We start from the raw sequence: 24,393 nt of genomic DNA, 5'->3' as shown, positions 1-24,393 counted from the left end.
GTTGTGTCCTGAGCAAGACACTTCACCCTTGCTCCTGATGGGTGCTGGTTAGGGCCTTGCATGGCAGCTCCCTCCATCAGTGTGTGAATGTGTGTGTGAATGTGGAAGTAGTGTCAAAGCGCTTTGAGTACCTTGAAGGTAGAAAAGCGCTATACAAGTACAACCCATTTATTATTATTATTATTAGAATACATTGTCATTTTTTTTTCTATCTCCAAAGTATTTTGATATCAAAAAAAATTTTGCGATGAGGACAACTTCAATTTTGAGCCAGAAATGTAAGTAAATATGAAAAGGGCCGCTAGTTAATTAAAATGTATTTTATTTCTTTAAGTGCAGTTGTTGACCGGAAGTTGCACATTTCTGGCGCATGCGCAAACACATCGAACAGTGGTCCAAGTCCAAGATGGCGGACTAAGCGGCGTGGCTCTCCGGAGAAGTTTCACATTTACGATCTTATAGATTCAAAAATAGCATCAAACACCTCAACTGTTCGCCTTTTCTTAAGCCCAGGAAACGGACTTTGAGTGTGGAGCGACGGCGTGTTACCTGAAGTGAAGATTGAAGACGTGATAGAAGATGGACGACTACTGCTATGCTAAGATGGTGACGTCATGTCAAAGAGAAAGTGAAAGACAATCAGCGCCACCAACGGAGAACAATCTGAAAAGTGAAGATGAAGGTGAGTGTGCTGCGTTCCCTAATTTAAACGATATCTGACTTCCAAGCCCTAAAAACAGAAATCAGCCGACTTTGTTGAACAATGTAAACAAAGAACCTCGATCCAAAATGGCGGAAATGTCTGTTAGAAGTTACTGCAGTAGTAAACAGTAGGCAAGCAACGATACTTAGTATAATCCTGCGTGAATCCGCCTTTATTGACCGTGATCCTGTGTTTTAATCTTTTTCAAACAGACTTTTTGTTTGTGTCTGCAACGTTTCTCATCCTCTGATACAACATGTACTAAAAAAACTCTGCCAGGCAAGGGCAGGAAAAAAATGCCTTAATAATTTAAATTTATCGTTGCTTTGTTTTGTTTTTTTTACGTGTCATTTATTTGTTATTAATGTATATCTGGTTGATCTTTTAGTTTATATTTAAAATTCGATTGTAGCTGAGATAGGCACCAGCCACCCCAAAGGGAATAAGCGGTAGGAAATGGATGGATGGATTGATGGGTGTTATTTATTGTGATTCCAAAATCCCTCAAAATAATTGTGATTATTAAGTTTTGCCATAATTGTCCAGCCCTAGACGAGGTATTGGCAAGGTCTTTACGATCAACTATGTATCACGCTACTTGAGTCACGATACTATAGTCTATTGTGATATTGTGACATGGAGTTTTCTTTGAAATAGATATTATCTTTTCGTATCCTAATGTCCATGGAAGCAGATGTTTTCTACTTTCTGTGATTCTAGCTGAACTTTTCTGAGTCTATGACAAGTCATGTAAACATTGATCCATCATTCTGGCAAGGCACTAAATGAATGGCCATGAAACACTACACACTAGGGTGGTCCCCATACCAGTCATTTAGTACCGGTACTAAATGTATAAATACTTTTACAAATACAGGGTACTACGAAAATTGTCAATATTGGCTTTATTCTAAACAGAAAATCTTACACTGTAGCGGTTGCTTTAAGGACATAATTCACCACAAATGTTTACTTGACGTTGTCATCATTATTCACCGTCATTGTTCCATTGTGCACATAACAATGTTGTTCTTGTGTAGCATTCATACATGCAGTTAAGAGTTAAGAGTTAGTCATTCGGAGCGGCCCCTTTAAGTGACCGTACAGCAGTCACTCAGTCTCGTCTTTCAACGAATAAACCGCAAACACGTTTTTGTGTGTCAAAAGATACTTCAGGTTGTCTTGCTTTTGCGTTACCAACGCAACAACACTACATTAAACACTCACAGTCAAAGAACAATTGCACAAGGTTAGAATATGAATTAAAACACATTAAACTTTTCTTGTTGCACCCAAAGAACAATTTACAATTTTCCATATTACATATAGTCTGCTATAATCAAGGAGCAGATTAGAACATAAAGTTTTACTGACATTATATTCAATTATTAATGATTTATGGTTGCCACAGGATGTCGTTGTGGCTTGTGCAGCCCTTTGAGACACTCGTGATTTAGGGCTATACAAGTAAACATTGATTGATTGGTTGATTGATTGATTGACTCCTGGTTTGTGCTTTAAGAAAAAATGCAATTATTAATTATTAATTTAGTACTAAAAACTAAACAAAGGATAAATGTATGTATCAGCTAAAACACATTTATTAAAGACAAAACACAAATGGTACGAATTTGTTTCAAAATGTCGTCATTTGACTTGCATTAGTTGACTGCTAATTGGTCAGTTTTAACTGCGCTAATATTTGGCATCAAGTTCTACGTATCTACATGTGCACAGCAGGGGAGCTGGTTAACTTCTGAGAGTAGTATGTGTGTTTGTGACAATGTCAACCTGTTGTCTGAGTGACGTCAGTGAGTGAGCGGGCGAGTGAAGAGAGAGCAGCAGGACAGGTGTAACAACTACATTATACCTGTCACTATTTAAACTCCTTGTGCAGATCTGAATGCTTATTATTTAAATGTTGACCTAAGTCTGAAGCAAAGGTGGTAATACTAATCAGCACATTTGGCGAGGTGTGTTTTAAAGCAGCTGTTGTGAGAGTAGCGAATGTGTGTGTGTGTGTGTGCACCTTTAAGAGTGGCAGTATGTGGGGTGAGTAAGTGAGTGGGCGAGTAAGGAGAGGTAGTGGTAGCATGTGCAAGAGTGTTAAAGGGGAACATTATTACAATTTCAAAAAGGTTAAAACCAATAAAAATCAGTTCCCAGTGGCTTATTTTATTTTTTAAAGTTTTTTCAAAATTTTACCCGTCCCGGAATATCCCTTAAAAAGCTTTAAAGTGCTTGATTTTCGCTATTTGTGAAGCCACTGTCCATTTCCCTGTGGCGTCTAACAGTGCTGCCAATACAAAAAAACAATGGCGGATACCACAGTAAGATATAGCGACATTAACTCGGATTCAGACTCGGATTTCAGCGGCTTAAGGGATTCAAAAGATTACGCATGTATTGAAACAGATGGTTGGAGTATGGAGGCAGATAGCGAAAACGAAGTTGAAGAAGAAACTGAAGCTATTGAGCGAATAGCTATTGACGCTATTCGACCATAGCATGGCCGAATAGCGGTGTTAGCATCGCCGGTAAAATGTGCGGACCAAACGATCAGGACTTTCGCATCTTGTGACACTGGAGCAACTTAAATCTGTCGATTGGTAAGTGTTTGTTTCGCATTAAATGTGGGTATCTAGTTTCAAATGTACATACAGCTAGCCTAAATAGCATGTTAGCATCGATTAGCTGGCAGTCACGCCGCGGCCAAATATGTCTGATTAGCACATAAGTCAACAACATCAACAAAACTCACCTTTGTGATTTCGTTGACTTTATCGGTGGAAATGCATCTGCAGGTTATCCATACATCTCTGTGCCATGTTTGCTTTAGCATCGCCGGTAAAATGTGCAGACACTCCGGCACATTCAATGGGGGTCTGGCGGCAGATTTCTTGCCACTTCCGCATCTTCGGGCCAGTGGTTTAGTGTTATTACACCCTCTGACAACACACCGACGAGGCATGATGTCGCCAAGGTTCCAAAAAATTGTCGAAAAAACGGAAAATAACAGAGCTGAGACCCGGTGTTTGTAATGTGTTTGAGAAAATGAAGGGGAACATTATCACCAGACCTATGTAAGCGTCAATATATTCCTTGATGTTGAAAAAAGACCATATATTTTTTTAACCGATTGCCGAACTCTAAAAGGGTGAATTTGGCGATTGAAACGCCTTTCAGTTGTTCGCTGTCGGAGCAATGACCTTTCACCCGTGACGTCACAACAGGAAGCAATCCGACATTTTCTCAAACACATTACACACACCAAGTCAAATCAGCTCTGTTACTTTCCGTTTTTTCGACTGTTTTCCGTACCTTGGAGACATCATGCCTCGTTGGTGTGTTGTCGGAGGGTGTAACAACACCAACAGGGACATATTCAAGTTGACTTACGTGGAGTGTGCTAATCAGACATATCAATGGTCACGGCATGCTAATCGATGCTAACATGCTATTTAGGCTAGCTGTATGTAGATATTGCATCATTATGCCTCATTTGTAGCTATATTTGCATCCAGCCTTTCCCTCCACCCACTTTTAATGCCAAACAAACACATACCAATCGACGGATTCAAGTAGCACCAGTGGTCAAAAGATGCGAAAGTCCCTCGTTTGTTCTGTTCTGTTGTAGCATCGCTACCGACAATAGCGATGCTACGACAGAGATGTGTGGATATCCTGCGACACTCAAAGCAAATGCATTTCCAATGATAAATTCAACGAAATCACAAAAGTAAGTTTTGTTGATGTTATTGACTTATGTGCTAATCAGACATATTTGGTCACGGCATGACTGCAAGCTAATCGATGCTAGCATGCTATTTAGGCTAGCTGTATGTACATATTGCATCATTATGCCTCATTTGTAGCTATATTTGCATCCAGCCTTTCCCTCCACCCACATTTAATGCCAAACAAATACATACCAATCGATGGATTCAAGTTGCACCAGTGGTCAAAAGATGCAATCGTTGGTTAGAAGAAGATCACCGAATTCGTCCTCGTTGCCGCTGTCTGTCGTGATATGGCTCAATAGCTTCAGTTTCTTTTTCAATTTTGTTTTCATTATCTGCCTCCACTCTCCAACCATCCGGTTCAATACATGCCTAATCTGTTGAATCGCTTGCGCCGCTGAAATCCAAGCTGATATCGCTATACCTTTGTGTGCTATCCGCCATGTTTTTTTGTATTGGCTTCACGCAGTGACGTCACAGGGAAATGGACGGGTGGATATAACGATGGTTAAAATCAGGCACTTTAAAGCCGTTTTCCGGGATATTGCGTGATGGGTTAAATTTTGAAAAAAACTTTGAAAAATAAAATAAGCCACTAGGAACTGATTTTTATTGGTTTTAACCCTTCTGGAATTGTGATAATGTTCCCCTCCAAAGGAGACGGCGTGGTCACGTGATCTGCACATGACACATCATTGGCTGGCTGACTCTCCCCTCATTAGACGTAGCCGCAGCGCATGTGCATAGCATAGATCCAACGAATTGATGACTTAATTATTCGCCAACTATCTTTATAATCGATGTAATCGATTAGTTGTTGCAGGTTGTAACTAATCGGCGGCCTTGTCCTTCCGACCAAAGAGCGGAGTTGTTGTTGTGTCTATAGGCCCGGAGTCGCTCTGCAGGCAGTGCAAGCAAAGTTCAACTCCCGGGTGTTGTTGAGGAGGGAGGGAGGGTAGTCAGAGTGTCCCTCCTGAGGTGTCCTTCGGGGATGTTTCCCAACAGCCTTTTTTCTGTTTTTGAGCAGCGTCAAGGCCATGCGAGGGAGTCAGATTGTAGATTAGGAATGTTGTTTTCCAAACGAGCAGACATTTTCATGGCCTGTCTGCTCTAATCGTCCATGTCAATCCATTTTTTTGCAATCCAGCAAGCCTCTCTTTGAAGTCATTCATCTTGTGATTTAGTTCAGAAATGGCCACAGTCTGTGATCCCACAGCTCGACCCAGGCCTTCCATTGCCAGGGACAGCCTTTGTAAGTGAGTGGGCGAGTAAGGAGAGGTAGTGGTAGCATGTGCAGGAGTGTTAATAGCATGGTGGATGTCCGCTTGTGCCCTGTGGAAATAATAAATAAAGTGAGCAAGTTGTAACTAATCGACGGCCTCGTCCTTCCGACCAAAGAGTGGAGCTTTAAGGAGCCAGTGTTACCCCCGACAAAACATGGGTCCTGGAGGGAACGTCTCTCCTGCGCTCTTCGACCACGGTCTGGGAGCCCACAAACAGGAAAGGTGTAAAGCAACCCTTGCAGAGCGGCGGCTCCCTGTTTAAAGTGTCACCTTTATTGTTAGTTTAGAAGCCCAAATACCTCCATATTGCACTTCACACACCCTCTTTATTAACCAGTAGAATTGTCCTTTGTTGCCTTTCTTCCTCTCCACGATGTTATTGCTTGTATGCACTTTGTGTGTGCGTTTTGACACACTCAACATCATGCGCCTCGGCTCTGTAGTCACCAAACAGTACACGTACTTCTCAAAGGTGGTATAGTACCAATTTCAATTGATTAGTACCACAATACTTTATTAGTAGCAGTATACTGTACAACCCTACTACACACACATACAGTACATAGAAGAACGTGTGGTTTTTGTTGTTTGTGTCTTGCAGACGTCCAGCAGCTGATGGGTAATCCAGAAGAAGTTTCCCCTCAGTCAGGGGGGAGCTCCACTTTGAAGCAGGAGACTCCACAACCACCCTGCATTAAAAAGGAAGAGGAGGAACTCTGCATCACTCAGGAGGGAGAGTGTCTTCTAGGACGAGAGGAAGCTGATTACACCAAGTTTCCACTGACTGTTGTCTCTGTGAAGACTGAAGATGATGAAGAGAAACCACAAGTAGACAACCTCTTAGCTCCACTATCAGATAGTGAGGCTGAAGACGAGGTTGAAGAACCTTTGAGCAGCGATACAGACTGTGAAGGTGATATGAGGACTCAAACTGACAACAAACACTCTGAATGCTCTACAAAGAAGAGAGGTGAAACATGTTTGAGCTGCTCAGTTTGTGCTGAAAGTTTTACTAACAAGAGCAATTTGACTCGACACATAAGAACACACGCAGGAGATAAACCAATCAATTGTTCAGTGTGATGCAAAAGCTTTTCTCAAAATTGCCGTTTGACTGAACACATGGGAACGCACATTGGTGAAAAACCATTTAGTTGTTCAGTTTGTGGCAAAAGCTTTTCTCATAAATAGCTATTTAACTGAACACATGAAAATACACACTGGTGAAAAACCAATTAGTTGTTCAGTTTGTAGGGATGACCGAATAATCGGTAACCGAATATATTCGGCCAAATATGTCAAAAAAAGCCACATTCGGCCTTCGGTGGAATGAGTTAAAAGCAAGCCCGAATAGTGGCGTGTGACGCAATGATGCAATTTTTTTTACGCGGTGACGCAATCAACCAACGTGCAGTTACGCGGTGACGTAACCCGGCACCTTCGGAAAAATGTCAGCAGTGTGGAGATATTTTAAAGTGTCGGAAAGTGACAAAAGAATTGCAGTTTGCAACAAATGTTCAGCCAAACTGTCTCGATTTGGTGCCTCAGCAAAGACCCTCAGCACTACTGCTTTGATTTATCATTTATAAGCCAAACACCCAGAAAAGCATGTCGAGTACGATAGAGAGACGGCTGCAGCTGGTCACAGCACGAGAACGCCCACCCCGTCCGTGGCCGACGTCTTTGAGAGGACGAAAATGTTTGCGACTGACAGTGCCAAAGCAAACGGAATTACAAAGAAGATAATGGAGTTTATGGCTTTGGATGATCCACCGTTTAGTGTTGTGGAGGACATTGGCTTTCGGAGACTCATGGAGCACATTGAGCCCCGTTACACGATACCGAGCAGACGCTATTTCTCTGGTTACAAGCACACACTTATTGAGATGTACTTGAGCCTTCTGTTGACATTATTAGCCTGTTGTGTAGGCTACCTGTATAAGTGTATGAGGTTACATGCACACACTTATTGAGATTTAGTGGGGCCTCTGTTTACATTATTAGCCTGTTGTGTAGGCTACCTGTATAAGTGTATGAGGTTACAAGCACACACTTATTGAGATTTAGTGGGGCCTCTGTTTACATTATTAGCCTGTTGTGTAGGCTACCTGTATAAGTGTATGAGGTTACAAGCACACACTTATTGAGATTTACTTGAGCCTTCTGTTTACATTATTAGCCTGTTGTGTAGGCTACCTGTATAAGTGTATGAGGTTACAAGCACACACTTATTGAGATTTACTTGAGCCTTCTGTTTACATTATTAGCCTGTTGTGTAGGCTACCTGTATAAGTGTATGAGGTTACATGCACACACTTATTGAGATTTAGTGGGGCCTCTGTTTACATTATTAGCCTGTTGTGTAGGCTACCTGTATAAGTGTATGAGGTTACAAGCACACACTTATTGAGATTTAGTGGGGCCTCTGTTTACATTATTAGCCTGTTGTGTAGGCTACCTGTATAAGTGTATGAGGTTACAAGCACACACTTATTGAGATTTAGTGGGGCCTCTGTTTACATTATTAGCCTGTTGTGTAGGCTACCTGTATAAGTGTATGAGGTTACAAGCACACACTTATTGAGATTTACTTGAGCCTTCTGTTTACATTATTAGCCTGTTGTGTAGGCTACCTGTATAAGTGTATGAGGTTACAAGCACACACTTATTGAGATTTAGTGGGGCCTCTGTTTACATTATTAGCCTGTTGTGTAGGCTACCTGTATAAGTGTATGAGGTTACAAGCACACACTTAATTGAGATTTAGAGGGGCCTCTGTTTACATTATTAGCCTGTTGTGTAGGCTACCTGTATAAGTGTATGAGGTTACAAGCACACACTTAATTGAGATTTACTTGAGCCTTCTGTTTACATTATTAGCATATCTACTGTGGCTAAGCAGACTTTTGCCAAAAGGACAATAATTAATTTGTTCTGGGTTTATTCACTTTAATGCACTTTTTTTTTTTTGGAACGCATGTTTTGTTTGAAGGCCTAATATAAATGAAAAACTGTGTGCTTTTTTGGAAAAGCAAAGGCTACTGGAATATTTAAAAAAAAATTCAATATTCAATAAAAAATTACTTTATTTGAAAAACATGTCTAGGGTTTCACGGTGGCAGAGGGGTTAGTGCGTCTGCCTCACAATACAAAGTTCCTGCAGTCCTGGGTTCAAATCCAGGCTCGGGATCTTTCTGTGTGGAGTTTGCATGTTCTCCCCGTGAATGCATGGGTTCCCTCCGGGTACTCTGGCTTCCTCCCACCTCCAAAGACATGCACCTGGGGATAGGCCCCTCCCACCTCCAAAGACATGCACCTGGGGATAGGCCCCTCCCACTTCCAAAGACATGCACCTGGGGATAGGTTGATTGGCAACACTAAATGGTCCCTAGTGTGTGAATGTGAGTGTGAATGTTGTCTGTCCATCTGTGTTGGCCCTGCGATGAGGTGGCGACTTGTCCAGAGTGTACCTCGCCTTCTGCCCGATTGTAGCTGAGATAGGCGCCAGCGCCCCCCGCGACCCCAAAATGGAATTAGCGGTAGAAAATGGATGGATGGAAAAACATGTCTAAAAAGTTATTCAAGGCTATTTATGCAATATATATAAAAACATGTGAAAAACTGCATTCATTATTCGGTATTCGGCCTTCAACCAAGCGTTTAAATTTTATTCGGCTTCGGACACAATTTTTCATTTCGGTGCACCTCTATCGGTTTGTGGCAAAAGCTTTTCTCCAAATAGCTATTTGACTAAAGCACGTGAGAACACACACTGGTGAAAAATCATTTCACTGTTCGATTTGTGGTGAAAACTTCTCTATTAAGAACCGTTTGACTGAACATATGAGAACACACACAGGTGAAAAACCATTTAGTTGTTCAGTTTGTGGCAAAAGTTTTTCTCTAAATAGCAATTTGACTGAACACACGAGAACACACACGATTGAAAAACCATTTAATTGTTCAGTTTGTGACAAAAGCTTTTCTCCAAATAGCTCTTTGACTGAACACATGAGAACACACACAGGTGAAAAATCATTTCGCTGTTCGATTTGTGGTGAAAACTTCTCTATTAAGAACCGTTTGACTGAACATATGAGAACACACACAGGTGAAAAAACATTTAATTGTTCAGTTTGTGACAAAAGCTTTTCTCGAAATAGCTCTTTGACTGAACACATGAGAACACACACAGGTGAAAAACCATTTCGCTGTTCGATTTGTGGTGAAAACTTCTCTATTAAGAACCGTTTGACTGAACATATGAGAACACACACAGGTGAAAAACCCTTTAGTTGTTCAGTGTGTTGTAAAAGGTTCACACATAATGCAGAGGCAGCAAAACACATGAGAACACACGAGGGAAAATAAGCAAATAGCTGTTTATCAATCAATCAATGTTTACTTATACAGCCCTAAATCACTAGTGTCTCAAAGGGCTGCACAAACCACTACGACATCCTCGGTAGTTTGTGGTATGTTGCTCATATGTGGCGACATCCACCCTACCCAGGACCTCCTCACTGCTTCTTTCACAAATATCTGAGGTTCGAACGGTGAGAGGAAAAAGGTTGTTCTCTTTACCTCTACAAAATGTACAGAAAACAAACAAAACTGTGATCCCTCAACCAAGTACGGACTGAAGCGTGGGTTACCTGTACCGTTACACCTCTAGTAAACACAATTATAGACATGAACAAAATGACAGTTGTCAGCTGTGAGCATATATTACCTCCATCAAACATGGCGGAAATGTCTGTTACAAGATACTGTGCTAGTAAATAGTAGGGATGCAACTGTACTCGCTGTTATCCTGCACGGGACAATCTGACTTTAATTTTTTTTTTTTTTTAAGTGATAATATTCAGGATCAGGTGGTAGGCAATATATAATTTTGATTATTTTTTTCCATATTGCCCAGCCCTATTCCATCAGCATTTCAGCTCAGTTTCAGCATTTGGGGAGTTTCTACAGAAATTAGTTATGTTCATACTTTGTATTTTTTGTATAGCACTTGGAGTAGTGCTAATTGCTTTATCTGCTTGTCACTCAGCTTCTAAAACTTCTATCTCATCCTCCTTATATTCAGGCTCAAAAATATAAGGTTCTGGATCATAATTTGTCCCAAAGTCTTCTTTGATGGCACTCATGAAGTATGCCTTTATTAGTAATAGTTGGTGGTGTTGTTGAAGGAAATAGTGTCCGTTGTGATGCGTCTGTGGAAAAAAAATGTGCAGCCGTTTGCTTAAAATTATGAAAATACGCAAATATTACAAGTTATTATGAATTTGCCTGTTATTACATGACATATATACTTAAGTGTGTATATAAAAAGTTGTTGGAAGCTTTTGAATATTTTTTATAGGCGAAATAACGTGCATCCCCATTACCTGCATTGTTAGCTGACTTTTGCTAGCGTTAGCGCTATGTAGCTTAACTACAGTTCCCAGTAGCGTGGCGTTAGCCTCGCTCCTTTTTGAACCCGTAGTGATTCCTGTAGCTTAGCTTTAGTGACGTAACGTCCATCAAACACTACAAAGAGAGAAAATATACTGCTAATTGAGGGCTGGAAAAAAAATGAAAAACATATTGCAATAATCATTTTAATGTATTATTACTATGATTGTTATTTTACGTATTATTTTTTTTGTTAATAATGTATATCCGGTTGTTCTTTTGGATTATGTAAAATTGAGTTTTGGTGATTTGGGGGTACTGTTTTTACGTTTTCGAATTAATAAATAATTCTGTTCTTTATCTTGATTCCAAAATCACTCAAAATAATTGTGATTATTATGTTTTGCCATAATTGTCCAGCTCTAGACAAGATATCGGAAAGGACTTCATAATAAACTATGTATCACGACTCTTGAGTCATGATACAATAGTCTATTGCAATATTGTGACATAAAGTTTTACTGCCATTTTTACAAAGTCATTGTAAAAATAAAAATAAAATACTTAGAATACATGTATATAAGTACACTCGATGTGTCAAAAACAAAGTAAGTAAAATGATCATTAGAATTGTAAAGAAAGTGGATCAAATTTCTTGCATTTGGTATCCAAACAAAGTCCTCTACATTTAACTACAGACTTCTTTGAGATAGAAATTATATTTTTTTTGTGCGATGTATTTCAATATGGACTTTCACCCTACTGTTAGTTTGTAGTAAGCTATTGTCCATGGAAGCAAATGTTTTCTACTTTCTGCGATTCTAGCTGAACTTCTCTGAGTCTATGAAAAGTCATGTAAACATTGATCCATCATTCTGGCAAGGCACGAAATGAATGGCCATGAAACACTACACAAACATACAGTACTTAGAAGAAAGTGTATTTTTGTTATTTGTGTTTTGCAGACGTCCAGCAGCTGATGGGTAATCAGGAAGAAGTTTCCCCTCAGTCAGGGGGGAGCTCCACTTTGAAGCAGGAGACTCCACAACCACCCTGCATTAAAAAGGAAGAGGAGGAACTCTGCATCACTCAGGAGGGAGAGTGTCTTCTAGGACGAGAGGAAGCTGATTACACCAAGTTTCCACTGACTGTTGTCTCTGTGAAGACTGAAGATGATGAAGAGAAACCACAAGTAGACAACCTCTTAGCTCCACTATCAGATAGTGAGGCTGAAGACGAGGTTGAAGAACCTTTGAGCAGCGATACAGACTGTGAAGGTGATATGAGGACTCACACTGACAACAAACACTCTGAATGCTCGACAAAGAAGAGAGGTAAAACATCTTTGAACTGCTCAGTTTGTGCTGAAAGTTTTACTAAAAAGAGCCGTTTGATTCGACACATGAGAGTACACACAGGTGAAAAACCATTTAAATGTTCAGTTTGTGGCAAAAGCTTTTCTCAAAATAGCAATTTGACTCAACACATGAGAACACACACAGGTGAAAAACCATTTAATTGTTCAGTTTGTGGCAAAAGCTTTTCTGTTAAGACAAATTTGACTGAACACATGAGAACACACACAGGTGAAAAACCCTTTAAATGTTCAGTTTGTGAAAACAGCTTTTCTCAAAACAGTTGTTTGACTCAACACATGAGAACACACACAGGTGAAAAACCATTTAATTGTTCAGTTTGTGGCAAAAGCTTCTCTCAAAATAGCTGTTTGACTCAACACATGAGAACACACACTGGTGAAAAACCATTTAAATGTTTAGTTTGTGGCAGAAGCTTTTCTCAAAATCGTCGTTTGACTCAACACATGAGAACACACACAGGTGAAAAACCATTTAATTGTTCAGTTTGTGGCAAAAACTTTTCTGTTAAGTGCAGTTTGATGAAACACATGAGAACACACAGACTGCGATAAGGTGGCGACTTTTCCAATCCGCCCGATGAAGCTGAGATAGGGAAAGTGAATAAGCGGTAACAAATGGATGGATGGAGGAGAACACACAGAGATGTAAAACCATATATGTGTTCAGTTTGTGGTAAAAGCTTTCCTTTTAACAGCTCTTTGTGTCGACACATGAGAACACACACTGGAGAAAAAAAACATTTAGTTGTTCAGTGTGCTGTAAAAGGTTCCCACATAATGCAGACACAGTAAAACACATGAGAACACACAAGGGAAAATAATCAATTAGCTGTTTAGTTTGTGGTATGTTGCTCATATGTGGCGACATCCACCCTACCCAGGACCTCCTCACTGCTTCTTTCACAAATATCTGAGGTATTCATACAAACTTGAACTATTTGGAGCATAATCTTATCCACTCATGACCCCATGTCTTCTCTGTATCTGAAACCTTCCTGAACAGTAAGATAGATGATGCTTCAAGTGCTTGGTTACTCCTTCTTCAGTCCAGGGACCTGGGGCCTCATGTGTCAAGTTTGTGCACGCTCAAAAACCTGCACTACACCAATTTTCACTGCAAAAGTGAGATGTATCAAAAATAATGTTGACGCATAAGTGATGCTGGGTAACTGTTTGCATAAAAAGTGCCAACTTTTACTCCTCAGACTGATTGATGTGCAAATCAGAGACATATGAACAATTAACCCCCAACACCCACAACCCAACCCCCACCTCCCTTGTCACTCGGTCGGGCATAACAGGTTTGAGATGAGTTTGCGAAGTGTAAAATTCAGCTGTATTTTAAAATGAAAGAAACTGCTGTTGTAAATGTGTCCACTGGATGTCGCAATAGTAATTCTGTTAGGCAAGCAAATGATTGCCAAGCAAGAGGTAAATGGTAATTGAGACTAATTGTAAGTTCTGTTTGCTTATTTTATTACGTCTGACGGCATTATATTTGGCATCGTTGGTAATGTGAAGAAGACGTGGCTGAAATAAATGTCTGTGAAAAAAACGAATGACTCGAACCTTGACTAAGACCCCGGAGGGAGTAACACTGATAATGGACAACAATTTACAGGTCAGTGATTTGATGAGTTAAAAAAAAAGTATGGGTTTCACCTAAGGCTGTCAATGTTAACGCATGTGATTATTAAAAATAATACATCACGTTACCATAAATGAATGATGATGAATCACAGTGTTGGTTCCGACCGGCGCAGGAAGACAGTGCGCATCACACAGGCAGCGATGACGTCACACACCAGTGGGAGGGGGTGTGCTCTGCGCCCACTTTCGCTTCAAAACAAACCTCGATGGAACTTCAGATAAAACTGAGGTTATTAGTCAGTAATGCAGCCACAAACTTTCTTATCATCGGCACACATCAATTTAAAGATTGAATCAAAGAATCAGGACGCACTTTGTCATGTATGTTTATTAAGTAAGTGGCCAACAGAGACCATTATTTCGTTTTCATGTTGGTGTCAAAAGAAAAAGGTAAATGTTGACGTCACAGGCCAGTTTGGACCCAGCAGTTTGGCTCCAGTTGCCAACACGCACCGAGCAGGCATCTTGTCAGTGCAGCAGATAACTAAAGTCAGTGTACAAAAGTGAAAGTAGAAGTCTTCTGCTGTCTATGGTTGCAATAAGAGCAATATTTATGTCAGCGTCTTTGTTTCCTCACCGAGTGCAGTTGGTCCGAGGTCGAGTACAAGTCATCCTTCAATGAGGATATTACTGATAAAAGTCAAGATTATAATGTTGAAAATGTATACTGGGGTAGTGTGGGGCCGTCTACGGAGCAGACGCCAGCGGTGTGATCGGAAACGCGGATGTCGAGCGGGGCTAAAAACAAAGCAGAAGGCTAATCCCCACAGTACACCACTTCCCTCCACCCTGAAGACGGATTTAGATGGAAAATGCGAGACTACTGGTCTGGGTAAGGAGTCAGTTAAATTAGAACAAGTTTTTTCTACTTTGAGTGTTTCAGAGTTGGACATGTGTCTTACTGAGGTGGCTAACTATGATGCGTGCAGTTTATCAAAGCAACAAACAAACAATCGGAAAATCCCCGTTACTGAGGAGGCTAACTATGATGCGTGCAGTTTATCAAAGCAACAAACAAACAATCGGAACATCCCCGTTACTGAGGTGGCTAACCATGATGCGTGCAGTTTATCAAAGCAACAATCAAACAATCGGAACATTCCCGTCGTATCAATTCCTAGATACGGTCGTAATTATACTGAATGCACTGGGCATAATAAACACAACATTATTAATATTGCTACTACGGATAATTTGATCAAAAATTCCCTAAAACAGCCCACTACCTATAATGTAGGTTTTTTAAACATAAGATCATTGTCTCCCAAAACGTTGTTAGTTAATGATATTATCAGAGACAACAATCTTAACGTCATCGGTCTCAGCGAAACCTGGCTTAAACCAAACGACTTTTTTGCGCTAAATGAGGCATGTCCTCCTAACTTTACACATGCGCATATTGCCCGTCCGCTTAAAAGGGGTGGGGGGGTCGCACTAATATACAACGAAAACTTTAACCTTAGTCCTAACATAAATAATAAATATAAATCGTTTGAGGTGCTTACTATGAGGTCTGTCACACCGCTGCCTCTACACCTGGCTGTTATCTACCGCCCCCCAGGGCCCTGTTCGGACTTCATCAATGAATTCTCAGAGTTCGTTGCTGATCTAGTGACACACGCCGATAATATAATCATAATGGGGGACTTTAATATCCACATGAATACCCCATCGGACCCACCGTGCGTAGCGCTCCAGAGTATAATTGATAGCTGTGGTCTCACACAAATAATAAATGAACCCACGCATCGCAACGGTAATACGATAGACCTAGTGCTTGTCAAGGGGATCACCGCTTCCAAAGTTACGATACTCCCGTATACTAAAGTATTGTCCGATCATTACCTTATAAAATTCGAGGTTCAGACGCATGTTCGTCAAACTAATAATAATAATAACTGCTATAGCAGCCGCAACATTAATGCTGCCACAACGACAACTCTTGCTGACCTACTGCCCTCGGTAATGGCACCATTCCCAAAGTATGTGGGCTCTATTGATAACCTCACTAACAATTTTAACGACGCCCTGCGCGAAACCATTGATAACATAGCACCGCTAAAGTTAAAAAAGGCTCCAAAAAAGCGCACCCCGTGGTTTACAGAAGAAACTAGAGCTCAGAAATTATTATGCAGAAAGCTGGAACGCAAATGGCGCACGACTAAACTTGAGGTGCACCATCAAGCATTTAGTGATGGTTTAATAACTTATAAACGCATGCTTACCTTAGCTAAAGCTAATTATTACTCAAATCTCATCCACCGTAATAAAAACGATCCTAAATTTTTGTTTAGTACGGTAGCATCGCTAACCCAACAAGGGACTCCTTCCAGTAGCTCCACCCACTCAGCTGATGACTTTATGCAATTCTTTAGTAAGAAAATTGAAGTCATTAGAAAGGAGATTAAAGACAATGCGTCCCAGCTACAACGGGGTTCTATTAACACTGACACGATTGTATATACGGCGGATACTGCCCTCCAAAATAGTTTCTCTCGTTTTGAGGAAATAACATTAGAGGAATTGTTACAACGTGTAAATGGAATAAAACAAACAACATGTTTACTTGACCCTCTTCCTGGGAAACTGATCAAGGAGCTCTTTGTATTATTAGGTCCATCAGTGCTAAATATTATAAACTTATCACTCTCCTCGGGCACTGTTCCCCTAGCATTCAAAAAAGCGATTATTCATCCTCTCCTTAAAAGACCTAACCTCGATCCTGACCTCATGGTAAACTACCGACCGGTGTCTCACCTTCCCTTCATTTCAAAAATCCTCGAAAAAATTGTTGCGGAGCAGTTAAATGAACACTTAGCGTCTAACAATCTATGTGAAACCTTTCAATCCGGTTTCAGGGCAAATCACTCGACGGAGACAGCCCTCGCAAAAATGACTAATGATCTATTGCTAACGATGGATTCTGATGCGTCATCTATGTTGCTGCTCCTCGATCTTAGCGCTGCTTTCGATACCGTCGATCATAATATTTTATTAGAACGTATCAAAACACGAATCGGTATGTCAGACTTAGCCCTGTCTTGGTTTAACTCTTATCTTACTGATAGGATGCAGTGTGTCTCCCATAACAATGTGACCTCGGACTACGTTAAGGTAACGTGTGGAGTTCCCCAGGGTTCGGTCCTTGGCCCTGCACTCTTCAGCATCTACATGCTGCCGCTAGGTGACATCATACGCAAATACGGTGTTAGCTTTCACTGTTATGCTGATGACACCCAACTCTACATGCCCCTAAAGCTGACCAACACGCCGGATTGTAGTCAGCTGGAGGCGTGTCTTAATGAAATTAAACAATGGATGTCCGCTAACTTTTTGCAACTCAACGCCAAAAAAACGGAAATGCTGATTATCGGTCCTGCTAGACACCGAACTCTATTTAATAATACAACTCTAACATTTGACAACCAAACAATTAAACAAGGCGACACGGTAAAGAATCTGGGTATTATCTTCGACCCAACTCTCTCCTTTGAGGCACACATTAAAAGCGTTACTAAAACGGCCTTCTTTCATCTCCGTAATATCGCTAAAATTCGCTCCATTCTGTCCACTAAAGACGCTGAGATCATTATCCATGCGTTTGTTACGTCTCGCCTCGACTACTGTAACGTATTATTTTCGGGTCTCCCCATGTCTAGCATTAAAAGATTACAGTTGGTACAAAATGCGGCTGCTAGACTTTTGACAAGAACAAGAAAGTTTGATCACATTACGCCTGTACTGTATATACCTTTATATACATATATACATACATATATACCTATACTGTATATACCTTTATATACATATATACATACATATATACCTGTACTGTATATACCTTTATATACATATATACATACATATATACCTGTACTGTATATACCTTTATATACATATATACATACATATATACCTATACTGGCTCACCTGCACTGGCTTCCTGTGCACTTAAGATGTGACTTTAAGGTTTTACTACTTACGTATAAAATACTACACGGTCTAGCTCCATCCTATCTTGCCGATTGTATTGTACCATATGTCCCGGCAAGAAATCTGCGTTCAAAGGACTCCGGCTTATTAGTGATTCCCAAAGCCCAAAAAAAGTCTGCGGGCTATAGAGCGTTTTCCGTTCGGGCTCCAGTACTCTGGAATGCCCTCCCGGTAACAGTTCGAGATGCCACCTCAGTAGAAGCATTTAAGTCTCACCTTAAAACTCATTTGTATGCTGTAGCCTTTAAATAGACTCCCTTTTTAGACCAGTTGATCTGCTGTTTCTTTTCTTTTTCTCCTATGTCCCACTCTCCCTTGTGGAGGGGGTCCGGTCCGATCCGGTGGCCATGTACTGCTTGCCTGTGTATCGCCTGGGGACATCTCTGCGCTGCTGATCCGCCTCCGCTTGGGATGGTTTCCTGGTGGCTCCGCTGTGAACGGGACTCTCTCTGCTGAGTTGGACCCGCTTTGGACTGGACTCTTGCGACTGTGTTGGATCCATTATGGATTGAACTTTCACAGTATCATGTTAGACCCGCTCGACATCCATTGCTTTCCTCCTCTCTAAGGTTCTCATAGTCATTATTGTCACCGACGTCCCACTGGGTGTGAGTTTTCCTTGCCCTTATGTGGGCCTACCGAGGATGTCGTGGTGGTTTGTGCAGCCCTTTGAGACACTAGTGATTTAGGGCTATATAAGTAAACATTGATTGATTGATTGATTGATAGTGTGACTTTCACTCTTTCACAAGACTTACTTTGTCAAACAACTTGCCGTTTGCTTGAACCCACTAAAAGACAGAATACAACATTGTCCATTTTCGTTTCATTTCTATCTCCAAAGTATTTTGATATCAAAAATGTTTTCGCGATAAGGAGCACTTCAATTATGAGCCAGAAATGTAAGAAAAGATGAAAAGGGACGCTAGTTATTTAAAAGGTATTTTATTTTTTAAAGTGCGGTTGTTGACCGGAAGTTGCACATTTCTGGCGCATGCGCAAACACATCGAACAGTGGTCCAAGTCCAAGATGGCGGACTAAGCGACGTGGCTTTTCGGAGAAGTTTCACATTTACGATCTTATAGATTCAAAAAGAGCATCAAATACCTCAACTATTTGCCACGAAATGGACTTTGAGTGTGGAGCGACGGAGTGTTACCTGAAGTGAAGATTGAAGACGTGATAGAAGATGGACGACTACTGCTATGCTAAGATGGTGACGTCATGTCAAAGAGAAAGTGAAAGAGAATCAGCGCCACCAACGGAGAACAATCTGAAAAGTGAAGATGAAGGTGAGTGTGTTGCGTTCCCTCATTTGAAATATATTTGACTTCCAAGCCCTAAAAACAGAAATTATCCGACTTTGTTGAACAATGTAAACAAAGAACCTCGATCCAAAATGGCGGAAATGTCTGTTAGAAGTTACCGCAGTAGTAAACAGTAGGCAAGCAACGATACTTGGTATAATCCTGCGTGAATCCGCCTGTGTTTTAATATTTTTCAATCAGACTTTTTGTTTGTGTCTGCAAAGTTTCTCATCCTCTGATACAACATGTACTAAAAAACTCTGCCAGGCAAGGGCAGGAAAAAAAGTGGTTCGATAGTTTAAATTTCTTGTTACTTTGATTTTTGTTTTTACGTGTTATTTATTTGTTACTAATGTATATCTGGTTGATCTTTTAGATTATATTTAAAATTCGATTGTAGCTGAGATAGGCACCAGCACCCCCCGCGACCCCTAAGGGAATAAGCGGTAGAAAATGGATGGATGGACAGTTTTGGTGGTACTGTTTTTACGTTTTCAAAATAATAAATAATTGTGTTATTTATTGTGATTCCAAAAATGCTCAAAATAATTGTGATTATTAAGTTTTGCCATAATTGCCCTAGAGGAGGTATTGGCAAGGACTCCACGATCAACTATGTATCACACTACTTGAGTCACGATACTGTAGTCTATTGTGATATTGTGACATGGAGTTTTACTGCCAATTTTGCAAAGTCACTGAAAAATGTAAAAATAAAACTGCTTAAAATAAATGTTGTACACTACATGCAAGTTACAACTTATTGCACAAATTGTGTGGAAAACAAATTGCAATTGTACACAAAGTGGATCCAATTTATTGCATTTAATATATAAAAAAAACGTCCTCTACTTCTTATCTACAGACTTCTTTGAAATAGATATTATCTTTTCGTATCCTAATGTCCATGGAAGCAGATGTTTTTTACTTTCTGTGATTCTAGCTGAACTTTTCTGAGTCTATGACAAGTCATGTAAACATTGATCCATCATTACAAATACAAATAATTTACTACCAGTACTAAACATATAGATACTTTTACAAATGCAGGGTACTAGGAAAATTGTCAATATTGGCTTTATTCTAAACAGAAAATCGTACACTTTAGCGGTTGCTTTAAAGGGGAACATTATCACAATTTCAAAAGGGTTAAAAACAATAAAAATCAGTTCCCAGGGGCTTGTTGTATTTTTTTAAGTTTTTTTCAAAATTTTACCGGTCTCGGAATATCCCTAAATAAAGCTTTAAAGTGCCTTATTTTCGCTCTCTGCGAAGACACTGGCCATTTCCCTGTGACGTCACACAGTGCTGCCAATGTAAACAAACAATGGGAATACCACAGCAAGATATAGTGACATTAGCTCGGATTCAAACTCGGATTTCAGCGTCTTAAGCGATTCAACAGATTACGCATGTATTGAAACAGATGGTTGGAGTATGAAAGTATTGAAGAAGAAACTGAAGCTATTGAGCGAATAGCTATTGACGCTATTCATAGCCATAGCATGGCCGAATAGCTGCGTTAGCATCCCCGGTAAAATGTGCGGACCAAACGATCAGGACTTTTGCATCTTGTGACACTGGAGCAACTTAAATCTGTCGATTGGTAAGTGTTTTTTTCGCATTAAATGTGGGTGGAAGGAAACGTAATATAGTTGCAAATGCATCTACAGGTTATCCATACATCTCTGTACCATGTCTGCTTTAGCACCGCCGGTAAATAGCATGTTAGCGTCGATTAGCGTAGCATGTTAGCATCGATTAGCTGGCGGTCAACATCAACAAAACTCACCTTTGTGATTGTGTTGACTTTATTGTTGCAAATGCATCTGCAGGTTATCCATACATCTCTGTGCCATGTCTGTCATCGCCGGTAAATAGCATGTTAGCATTGATTAGGGTAGCATGTTAGCATCGATTAGCTGGCAGTCAACATCAACAAAACTCACCTTTGTGATTTTGTTGACTTTATCGTTGCAAATGCATCTGCAGGTTATCCATACATCTCTGTGCCATGTCTGTCTTAGCATCGCCGGTCAAATGTGGAGACACTCTGGCACATTCAATGGGGGTCTGGCGGCAGACACTTTGGCATCTTCGGGCCAGTGGTGCAACTTGAATCCCTCCCTGTTAGTGTTGTTACACCCTCCGACAACACACCGACCAGGCATGATGTCTCCAAGGTTCCAAAAAATAGTCAAAAAAACGGAAAATAACAGCTGAGACCCGGTGTTTGTAATGTGTTGAAAATGAAAATGGTGGGTGTGTTACCTCGGCGACGTCACATTCTGACGTCATCGCCTCCAGCGCGATAAACAGAAAGGTGTTTAATTCGCCAAAATTCACCCATTTAGAGTTCGGAAATCGGTTAAAAAAAAGTGTGGTCTTTTTTCTGCACCATCAAGGTATATATTGACGCTTACATAGGTCTGCTGATAATGTTCCCATGCAGATGCATTTGCAACGATAAAGTCAACAAAATCACAAAGGTGAGTTTTGTTGATGTTGACTTATGTGCTAATCAGACATATTTGGTCACGGCGTGACTGCCAGCTAATCGACGCTAACATGCTATTTACCGGCGGTGCTAAAGCAGACATGGCACAGAGATGTATGGATAACCTGCAGATGCATTTGCAACTATATTACGTTTCCTTCCACCCACATTTAATGCGAAAAAAACACTTACCAATCGACGGATTTAAGTTGCTCCAGTGTCAAAAGATGCGAAAGTCCTGATCGTTTGGTCCGCACATTTTACCGGCGATGCTAACGCAGCTATTCGGCCATGCTATGGCTATGAATAGCGTCAATAGCTATTTGTTTAATAGCTTCAGTTTCTTCTTCAATATTTTCATACTCCAACCATCTGTTTCAATACATGCGTAATCTGTTGAATCGCTTAAGCCGCTGAAATCCGAGTTTGAATCCGAGCTAATGTCACTATATCTTGCTGTGGTATTCCCATTGTTTGTTTACATTGGCAGCACTGTGTGACGTCACAGGGAAATGGCCAGTGTCTTCGCAGAGAGACGAAAATAAGGCACTTCAAAGCTTCATTTAGGGATATTCCGAGACCGGTAAAATTTTGAAAAAAAATACAACATACCACTGGGAACTGATTTTTATTGTTTTTAGCCCTTTTGAAATTGTGATAATGTTCCCCTTTAAGTGACCCTCAGGAGATTTACAGCAGTCACTCATTCTCGTCTTTGACCGAATAAACCGCAAACATGTTTTTGTGTGTCAAAAGATACTTCAAGTTGTCTTGCTTTTGCGTTACAAACGCAACAACACAACATTAAACACTCACAGTCAAAGAACAATTGCACAAGGTTAGAATATAAATTAAAATGCATTAAACTTTTCTTGTTGCAGTCAAAGAACAATTTACAATTTTCCATATTACATATAGTCTGCTATAATCAAGGAGCAGATTAGAACATAAAGTTTTACTGACATTATATTCAATTATTGATGATTTATGGTTGCCACAGGATGTCGTTGTGGCTTTTGCAGCCCTTTGAGACACTCGTGATTTAGGGCTATATAAGTAAACATTGATTGATTGATTGATTGACTCCTGGTCTGTGCTTTAAGAAAAAATACAATTATTAATTAAGTACTAAAAACTAAACTGTGCATAAATGTACACAGATAAGCCATGTAGCAGCTAAAACACATTTATTGAAAACAAAACACAAATGGTAGGAATTTGTTACAAAATGTCGTCATTTGACTTGCATTAGTTGACTGCTAATTGGTCAGTTTTAACTGTGCTAATATTTGGCATCAAGTTCTACGTATCGACATGTGCACAGCAGGGGAGCTGGTTAACTTCTGAGAGTAGTATGTGTGTTTGTGACAATGTCAACCTGTTGTCTGAGTGACGTCAGTGAGTGAGTGGGCGAGTAAGGAGAGGTAGTGGTAGCATGTGCAGGAGTGTTAATAGCATGGTGGATGTCCGCTTGTGTCCTGTGGAAATAATAAATAAAGTGAGCAATAGCGCTGCAACTAACAACTAATTTGATAATCGATTAATGTGTTGATTATTACTTAGATTAATCAATTAATAATTATATAGCACTTTTCTCTAGTGACTCAAAGCACTTTACATAGTGAAACCCAATATCTAAGTTACATTTAAACCAGTGTGGGTGGCACTGGGAGCAGGTGGGTAAAGTGTCTTGCCCAAGGACACAACGGCAGTGACTAGGATGGCGGAAGCGGGAATCGAACCTGCAACCCTCAAGTTGCTGGCACGGCCACTCTACCAACCGAGCTATACCGCCCTAGCTTTGAATGAACACTTGATGCATATAATGACAGCAGTATGATGATTCTATGTGTCTACATTCAAACATTCTTCTTCATACTGCATTCATATATGCTACTTTTAAACTTTCATGCAGAGAGGGAAACCACAACTAAGTCAATTGACCAAAAGTGTATTTTTTAAACAGTATTAAGCAGTGGCACAAACATTCATGTCATTCCAGAACAGAAAGTGCAAGATTTTAAACCAAGCTATGAGTGCACTTTTGTGCATGATGTCACTAAGATGACACATCAAAACAACACTAAATTAAAGTGCACTTTTTGTACAGAACGCCACTACAATAGTTTAAAACAAATAAAGTGCACTTTTGTGCATGATGTCACTGAGATGACATATCAAAACAACACTAAATTAAAGTGCACTTTTTGTACTGAACACCACTACAATAGTTTAAAACAAATAAAGTGCACTTTTGTGCATGATGTCACACAAGATATTTCAATAAGTGTCAAATAAAAATGAGCTGCATAATAGGAAATCAAATAGTGTATGTCCTTCACTGTGTGGTAGGTTCCTGCGGACGTTATCTCCTTTTGTTGTTGTTTATTTCATACGGTGTTGATATGGAAATGTTTGCCTCGACATTTTTTGGCGTGGCACCA

General features: G+C 40.2%; 2 protein-coding genes across 6 annotated transcripts in view; both read left to right on the top strand.

The window, feature by feature from the left end:
* The window catches only part of LOC133553287 (zinc finger protein 239-like), a 152,771-nt gene that overhangs the window by 118,412 nt on the left and 9,966 nt on the right, over positions 1-24,393 (top strand). The window contains exons 1-2 of one of the 5 annotated variants that reach the window (XM_061901864.1): positions 380-682; positions 12,089-14,111. The exons of 1 other annotated variant lie outside the window; for it this stretch is intronic. In XM_061901864.1, the coding sequence (XP_061757848.1) occupies positions 580-682; positions 12,089-13,053 (1,068 nt within the window). In that variant the 5' untranslated portion in view covers positions 380-579 and the 3' untranslated portion in view covers positions 13,054-14,111. Of the gene's footprint in view, positions 1-379; positions 683-5,886; positions 6,697-12,088; positions 14,115-19,145; positions 19,438-24,393 lie in introns of those variants that run through there. 3 more of the 5 variants (XM_061901359.1, XM_061901614.1, XM_061901443.1) reach the window with 3 other exon arrangements.
* LOC133557744 (oocyte zinc finger protein XlCOF22-like) lies at positions 8,143-12,081 on the top strand. Its single transcript, XM_061908533.1, has one exon. It carries the CDS (start codon positions 9,570-9,572, stop codon positions 10,095-10,097), a length of 528 nt encoding a protein of 175 aa, XP_061764517.1. The 5' UTR covers positions 8,143-9,569; the 3' UTR covers positions 10,098-12,081.

This window comes from Nerophis ophidion, linkage group LG01 (genome assembly GCF_033978795.1).
Source record: "Nerophis ophidion isolate RoL-2023_Sa linkage group LG01, RoL_Noph_v1.0, whole genome shotgun sequence".
NCBI lineage: Eukaryota > Metazoa > Chordata > Actinopteri > Syngnathiformes > Syngnathidae > Nerophis > Nerophis ophidion.
Note: the sequence above shows the minus strand (reverse complement) of the source record. Positions and strands in the feature narration are given on the sequence as shown.